General features: G+C 30.3%; 2 protein-coding genes across 2 annotated transcripts; one reads left to right on the top strand and one right to left on the bottom strand.

Moving 5' to 3' along the window:
- Positions 1226 to 1909, bottom strand: LOC109846616. Its single transcript, XM_020415863.1, has 2 exons — positions 1600 to 1909; positions 1226 to 1431 (listed from the first exon to the last, which is right to left on the bottom strand). Exons 1-2 carry the CDS (start codon positions 1907 to 1909, stop codon positions 1226 to 1228), a joined length of 516 nt encoding a protein of 171 aa, XP_020271452.1.
- LOC109846615 (glutathione S-transferase T3-like) lies at positions 2720 to 3691 on the top strand. The gene is made up of 2 exons (XM_020415862.1): positions 2720 to 3217; positions 3299 to 3691. Exons 1-2 carry the CDS (start codon positions 2921 to 2923, stop codon positions 3689 to 3691), a joined length of 690 nt encoding a protein of 229 aa, XP_020271451.1. The 5' UTR covers positions 2720 to 2920.

Here is a 9114-nt window from a genome sequence, read left to right as displayed (position 1 = left end):
ATATAAATGGAAACCAAGAAATCTCAAAAAGTACAATTTCACACATTTCCATCCCTAAAACTCACCCACAACATCTAATAAAGTATTATTTTTATCCAACAACTCATCCACTATATCTAATAAAATATTATTTTCATCCACAACATCACTCAACTCATCTCATCTCATGTTTAAAAATCACTCACATCATCCAATAAGATTGTGACAACTCATCTCATCTCATTAACATTTTATTTCTAATAAGATTGTGACAACTCATCTCATCTCATTAACATTTTATTTCTTTGTTTTCCTCCCAAAAAGCTAGAAAAATAATTTCTTTAAGTGTGGGTCACATCATCCAATAATATAATGACAACTCATCTCATCTCATCTATTTTCTTATTTTTAAGAAATAACCAAACAAAAGAAAACAATCTATTACAAGAAATAAGTTTCTTATAATTCATTTCCTTATTTTTTCCGCCAACCAAACAACATCAAAATAAGTTTTCTTAAAAAATCACTCACATCATCCTATAATAAGGTGACAACTCATCTCATCTCATCTCCATTTCTTTGATTTCCTTCTTTTTTTAGCCAACCAAACAATCTCAAAACCTATTTTTCTTAGAAATAGGTTTCATTTTCTTTGATTTCCCTCTTTTTTTAGGCAAACAAACAGCCCCTTAGTTGATTTCCTAAAAACCAAGAAATGAAAATGAAAAGGTGGAAATCTCAAAAAGTATAATTTTATCTATTTTCATCCTTAAAATTCACCCACAACATCCAATAAAATATTATTTTCATCCAACAACTCATCCGCAACATCTAAGAGCATCTCCAACCATAAAACTCAAAATGGTGTAGTTTTTACACCAAGTTGGTGTAGTTTTTACACCAAATTACTATTCCATCTCCAACCCATTACACCAAATGTTACACCAAAAAGAATATTCCTTTTATTATTCTTATCTTTTAACATTTTTTGAAATTAAAAATATTTAACAAATTATATAATTATATAATACATTACATATAATTAATTATAATAATATATTTTATGAAATTGTAGCATTAAGATCACGTTCATCCTCAATTATCATGTTGTGCATAATAATGCACGCAGTCATGATATCATGTAATACTTCTTTTTTCCAAAAACGAGCTGGTCCTGACACAATTGCAAATCGAGATTGGAGTACTCCGAATGCACGTTCTACATCTTTTCTGCATCCTTCTTGCTTCATTGCAAACAACTTTTTTTTAGACCACGAGGATCATGAATTGTTTGTACAAGAGTAGACCATTTTGGATATATACCATCAGCTAAATAGTAACCCATGTTATAATGTTTACCTTGAATGACATAATGAGCATGAGGAGCAATACCTTCAGCGAGTTTTGCAAAAAGATGAGATGCCTCTAAAACATTAATGTCATTATTGAAACCTGACAAACCAAAATATGCATGCCATATCCAAAGATCATAATCAGCTACGGCCTCCAGAATAATAGTTGGGGATCCACTACGACCTGCGTATTGGCCCACCCAAGCCGTTGGCCAATTTTTCCATTTTCAATGCATGCAATCTAGACTGCCCAACATTCCTGGAAAACCTCGTTGTTTAGCAATATGTAGTAGTCTGGCAATGTCATTAGTGTTAGGCGATCTCAGATATTGTTCTGCAAAAACCTCCACAACAGCACGACAAAATCTCTTAAAACTTTCGATTGCTGTCGACTCTCCTATTTTAATGTATTCATCAGTAGCATCCGCTGGTAGACCATATGCCAACATTCGGAACACAGCTGTAATTTTTTGAAGCGTAGACAATCCAAGTCTACCGACCCCATCTCTTTGCTGTATAAAGTAAGTGTCGTGAGCTTTTATGGCGTTAACAATGCGAAGGAATAAATCTTGAGACATTCGAAATCGTCGGCGGAACATCGAATCATTATATCGCGGATTCTCAGAGAAGTAGTCGTTGAGAATCATTATATCGCGGATTCTCAGAGAAGTAGTCGTTGAACAGATTACGATCAGCATTTTCTCGATCATGGTTGATCACTATATGACCAGGAATTGAACCTCCACGAATTACTTGGTTGTTTTGTTGATTGATATAGTAAGCCATGAGAAGATTGTTGTTGTTCCTGATGCGAAACACCGCTTCCCTTTCTGCATCAATCGCTTCAATATCATCTATCAATTGTTCATCTTCAATTTCATTATCAGAAAATGATGATGACAAATTAGAAGGATCTCTATTGTTAAAATTCATTTTTTTTGAAAATAAAGGTTTATGATTTTAGCAAACTCATCAATATGAGCTTTTATAATAGATGGAGATGATAAACGGGAAGTGTTGGAAGTTGAAATGTTGTCATGAAGAGTTATCATGAAGTGCTAGAAGTTGATATGTTGTCATTGATGTATCTTTTCTTTGAAATGTTGTCATGAAGTGTTTGAAGTTGATATGTTGTCATTGATGTGTCTTTTTTTTGATATGTTGTCATGAAGTGTTTGAAGTTGATATGTTGTCATTGATGTGTCTTTTCTTTGATATGTTGTCATGAAGTGTTTGAAGTTGATATGTTGTCATTGATGTGTCTTTTTTTTGATATGTTGTCATGAAGTGTTTGAAGTTGATATGTTGTCATTGAGGTGTCTTTTCTTTGAAATGTCGTCATGAAGTGATAGAAGTTGATATGTTGTCATTGATGTGTGATAGAAGTTGATATGTTGTCATTGATGTGTGATAGAAGTTGATATGTTGTCATTGATGTGTCTTTTCTTTGATATGTTGTCATGAAGTGTTTGAAGTTGATATGTTGTCATTGATATGTCTTTTCTTTGAAATGTTGTCACTTTCATTTTTCATCTATAAATAACATATCATACTTCAAGAAACATACATCTTCTTCATTTGTGTTATAGATGACTTCAAATCAACGAAGTTCTTCATACACAAATGCTGAAGACTCACACCTCTGCCATGTATATCTTGACATTTCCCAAAATCCGATCATAGGTATAAACCAATCTAAGGATCAATTTTGGTCTCGAGTTGAGAGTGATTATCATAGCTCAATGCCTGCTTTTATCACTCAAGTTCGACCCAGAAGATCTTTGCAATGTCGAATGCAAACTCTGTTAACTGCAATTGGCAAGATGAGGGGATGTGTAAGACAGGTTGAAAATTTAAATCCAAGCGGTGCTTCTGAACAAGATATTGTAAGTGTTATTTGTTACAAATATTTTTGAGATTTAATTTATGATTGAATTTTAATTTTATATATTTATATCATTTTGCAGTTCAATCGGGCTAAAGTGTTGTTTGCTCAGGATAAGAATTATAAGAAGGGATTCAAATTCGATCATGTATGGCCCATCTTGAAAGATATCGAAAAATTTGCAGATGTTAATGCTGGAATTCAAGTGGGACGTATGCAACATGGTAACTTTGCATCATCACAATCAGAGTACTCTCCCACTTCAGAGTCTCCCACACCAGCATCTCCTAGATTGGCTTCATTCGGTTTTAATATGAATGACAATGATTTTGGTGGTACTTCTGAAAGACCTATAGGGGTACGGAAAGCAAAATTTAAAAAGAGAAATGATGAAGAAAGTTCTAAGTTTATGGAGTATATGAAAGAAGAGAATCAAAAAATGCTTGCAATTATGGAAAGTTTATGGAGTATATGAAAGAAGAGAATCAAAAAATTGTTGCAATGATGGAAAAAAATAATGCTGATAGACAACTAAATTATGAAATCCAAATGTTAGAGCTCAAACTGCGGTAAAAAAAGTGGACGTGGAAGAATTACGAGAAGAAAATTTAATTTTACTGAAAGATTTGACACAAGTAACTGATCCAAAACTACATGAGTTTCTTGTACAAGAACAATCAAGAATTATGCATAAAAGAACTAAACAATGTGAAGGATCTCAAAATACCGGTTCTGGTACTTTTGCCCAATATTTCGAGCATCTTCGTCCTTCTGATGATAATTTCCTAGAATACTGAAATGTTGTTTTAGTTTATGTTCAATGTTCTATTTTCCTTTAATTTTAATGTATTGCAATTAGTGTTAATTTCCAATGTTGTTCTAGTTTATGTTCAATGTTCTATTTGGTTCTAGTATTATGAAATTTTAAGTGTTTGGATTAAACTATCTATTTTTTCCATTGTTGAATTTTATTTTAATAATTATTTTATAATCTAATTTTATTATAATAGTTCATATCAAAATAATTAAAAAAATAAAAGCACCATGAAATATTTTGATCATGAATAAAAAGAGAAACATTAAAAACCAACAAAATAATAAACTCCATGCCTAAAAAAATTCACTACGCCAAAGCTACAGTGCTGCGCCAAATCTGGCGCAGCACTGTAGCTCTCCCCCAAAATGGCGCTGGGGAAAGCGTTCGGTTGGAGGAGGAACATGAACATTTTTTGCGTCAATTTGAGGGGAAAGCGTTCGGTTGGAGAAGCTCTAATAAAATATTATTTTCATTCAACAACTCATCCATCACATCTAATAAAATATTATTTTCATCCACAACATCACTCAACTCATCTCATCTCATCATCATTTCAAATCACTCACATCATCCAATAAGATGATGACAACTCATCTCATCTCATTAACATTTCATTTCCACTCATTTCCTCCTAAAAATCTAGGAAAACTATTTCCTTAAGTGTGGGTCACATCATCCAATAATATAATGATAACTCATCTCATCTCATCTATTTTCTTATTTTTAAGAATGAACCAAACAAAAGAAAACAGCCTATTACAAGAAATATGTTTCTTATAATTCATTTCCTTATTTTTTTTCACCAAGCAAACAACATCAAAACAAGTTTTCTTAAAAAATCACTCACATCATCCTATAATAAGTTGACAACTAACATCATCTCATCTCTATTTCTTTGATTTCCTTCTTTTTTAAGCCAACCAAACATTCCCAAAATAATTTTTCTTAGAAATAGTTTTCCATTTCTTTGATTTCTCTCTTTTTTTAGGCAAACAAACAACCCCTTATGAAACACGATCCTCCATTATATCGCTTTTGGCTTTTTGCAGTATCCTTTTGTTTTAAGTCCCTTCCTTTTTAATCTTTTGTTGTGAAGGTATTAAACATGAATTAATTCTGCTAACAACAAATTAGATTGTAAGAAATAGGAAGAAAGAAGTGAATGATTTAGAAGGTCCCTTCTTTCCAGTTTTGGCATGTTTGCTATATCCACTCCCAAACAGTAATTTTGGGAGTTGGATTGCCGAAAATGCCTTTTTGATGTTGAGGGTGTTTCTGGAATGAACTTGGCCTGGTTTGGTTTGGGAGAAGGGCAATTTAGTCCTTTTTGATGTTGAGGGTGTTTCTGGAATGAACTTGGCCTGGTTTGGTTTGGGAGAAGGGCAATTTAGTCCTCACACACCCCCAAAGTTACTGTTTGGGAGAAGGGCAATTTAGTCCTCACACACCCCCAAAGTTACTGTTTGGGAGTGTGAATAGTTGGACCCCAGTTTTGGGTATGCTAGTATGTAATACGTGCTTTACACGTAATGCGTATTAAATAATGATATGAGACTAGGCATTCAAAGGGCGGTTTATTGAGATTTATATTATTTTTTCTCTCCAAGAATTTTCATACTTGTACGACTAATAGATTAATGTTTTTTTCATAAATGGGAGGTGAACTCAGTTGTAGAGTTGTTTCATTTTCTCCAAAGAAAAGCAATATAATCTTCTCTCTCAATTATCACCTATAAAATCTTATTGACTGCGAGGTATGCAAGTTACTATAATCGATGGACTGATTCCACTTCCTCCCTTTTTTTCCTTTTGATTCTTTTAGTGTTTTCTTTTGTGCATTTGAGCATCCATATATAGTATACTTTTTATGCAGCTCTTAAGATCCAAGTGGAATATTTATGGAAAGCATGAGTTGTGAAATAATTAGTGCATAATTAATTAAGAGAATTTAATTAGTCTATGAGAGAATATACATGAATGGTTTAATTATAGATTCATTTCTCACTACTATTCATATTAAATACATTATTAGTAGGTTCAGAAAGGCAGATGTCTTAAATTACTTTGTTAGTAGGATCTAATTATTATACTACAATAGTTTTTTATAGAAACGATATTAAGACACATCCAAACTAAACTAAAAACCCAGAAGCATAACAAGAGAATGTAGAAAAATATCGCTCCTTATCAGACTGCAGAATAATGTGTAAAAACGGTGGTGGATCTTCGAGTCATACCACAAAATCATCAATTTTCTTAGCTCTTCGAACCAACACATGAGTCGTTACATTCCTTGTTTGACAAACTATCTCAAAATCTCATTCATTGAGTCATGCGCAACTTCGCTAAATATCATCCACAAAGCGCCAGAAAATCGAGTGCTACTCTGCTCCATTTTGGATATCTCTAATTCCTTTTCCACATCTTCTTTAAAAATTATCTTTCCACATCCAGTATCAGGAGCAAATGTAATAGCTTCCCACAACACTTAGAGTTCCGCATGCTTGGTATTACATCGTATCCAAATATTATAATAAATATATTGGAATAGTTAGTAATATATATTATGATAGTTTTATATGCTATTTCTAGACTACGCACACTAAGAGGTTAACATTTATATTAGTATTTCTCTCCATGATTTTTTATATATCAGACACACATATTAATATATTATAATATTAGATTAGATATTAGATTTTTATTTAAAGATTAAAATTATCTTAAATTACAATATAACTTATAAATATAAGTTATGATATTATTTTCTTAAATATTAAAATTGTATATTTATTGTATAATACCTAATATCTAAAGTGAAATATTTATCTTACTTAACATAAGATTAACATGGTTAAAATTTATGATATATATTAGTTCTTATGTTTATTGCATGAATAATTATAATATAATAAACATAATGAATTGAATAAATTTTAGGGAATTATTGAAAATTATCAAGTTCTGGAAGGGTAAAAGAGGTAGTCAAAAGTTTTAACACTCTATTCATCTTTTATAAATAATATAGATAAGTTCAAATATTATCATGTAATAATAATTTGACGTCTTTTAAAAAATCTTTATTAGTGTATACTATAAAGGAGAACCAAAACACTTTAAACTCATAATAAGATGTCACATCAGTTTTTCATTAACAAAATGTTTTGGCATGTGACATTATCATCTCACCACTCACTGAAATCTGAACTCACCAAAAAATGACATGTAGCATCATTAATTTAAAGAGTTTTAATTTTATGGTGATAATTTAATATTTATCAATATAAATGGAGAAATATTATAACATTGTATCACGGAATTATTTGTTTTACCAAAATATGAAAATCTTTAATGCAAGTCTTTATGTAGTTGCCATAATATATATCTTTATGATTTATCCAAACTTAATTCAAAATTTAAAAAATAGAGGGTATTGTAGTATTAAAATTTCTTATTTATATAATTTGATTAAAGTAAAAATATATATCTCTCAAATTGCACATATATCTATCTAATCTATAATCTTTATTAGTGTATACTCTAATTAGTTCAACTCTAAAGGAGAACCAAAAAACTACAAACTATCCACAAAGGTGCCACATCAATTTTTCATTCATAAATTTTTTTTGCCACATGTACAGAGATCTATGTCGTTCATCTATGTCTTAATTTCCCATTAGATTTTTAGATTAAATCTTACTCGTTAATCTCCAAAACAATCCATTAAATTGTGTAGATAAATTCTATCTTTCACAATCTAATTAAATCTTACCCATAGATCTTAATAAATTCATGCAGAATTTAAAAAAAAAAAAATTTCTAAAATATCAGCATGATTTAAGTGATCTTATACATTTATTCGTTTTAGTTAAAATATCTGACTAAAAGATATTCGTGTGTATTTTTTTCATAATTATGGATTCAAATTACTCTAAATCCAATTTGTTAAAACTCACATACCAAGATATATGATACGCAAGCCCTTCTTTATGTACTAGAATGTATCATAACCAAGTCTTTACTTGCATTATTTTTAGTAAACAAAAAAAATTATATCTTTTGAATTTTAAAAATAAAAGGGAAATGGTACGTATATTGGATAAATTTTGATATTTAATTTTAAAATTTTTTATCATTAGAGATTTTAATAGATATTTATTATCTTATATGGAGAAAATTTTTAATAGTTTTTAAATTTAAATTCTTCCTATAATTTTGGTATTCAAATCACCCTAAATAATAATTATATATAGTAAAAAATAAAATTAATCAAGATATTATTTAAATATAGTAAAAAATTATTTAAAATTTAAAACCTATAATATCTGTCAACAAATATTTCTGAAATAATACTTTTCGCTTTTCGAGCTTCTTCTCCTTCTCCATAATATATACCCCTTCCTTTGTCTCGAAATCTTCACCTCTCCCTCTGCCCCCATCGTTGAGACTCTCACCAAAGTAGATCTTTTATTCTTTTTAATAATTTTTCTTTTCAAGATTAAAGGTGTTTTTTAGTTGGATTTTGGGGCAGTTCTTCTTACTTTGAACAATCGTAGATACCAATTTTAATTTTTTAATTGCATTTATTTAAGTTTTTAATCATAATTCTTGCATTTTAACATTTTTTTAATTTGTTTAATTCATGGTCTCTACCTTATCTCCGTTTAGAAATAATTTTTTATTTTTTGGTGATGATGATTTAAGTTAATTATTTAGCTTTTCATCAAGAGCTTTTGTTTGGTCACAAGATCATCCAAGACTTGTTCTTGTACTAATTTTATTCATGTATTTCACTTTTAAAGAGTTGATAGTTTTATTTTGGCTTTAGCTCCCACACGAGAATTATCAAAATCGAAGTGTTTTGATCTTTGTAGGGTTAAAAATTCGACCGGGTTCTTAGCCTCAACATACAGTCAAGCTTCGTGAAACTAAGACATATTTTACCTTTCATGAAAATAAGACTATTAACATTCCCCCTTTTTAAATAACGTTTGTAATTAATCAAACATCATTTAATCTACCTTTTGTCCAGTGAGAGGGAAAGAACTTGGTACTGGATGAGTGGCATAATGTTGACTTAG

The sequence above is a fragment of the Asparagus officinalis genome, chromosome 7 (assembly GCF_001876935.1).
Source record: "Asparagus officinalis chromosome 7, Aspof.V1, whole genome shotgun sequence".
In the NCBI taxonomy this organism is placed as follows: domain Eukaryota; kingdom Viridiplantae; phylum Streptophyta; class Magnoliopsida; order Asparagales; family Asparagaceae; genus Asparagus; species Asparagus officinalis.
This window is presented reverse-complemented; position numbering and strand designations above follow the sequence as displayed.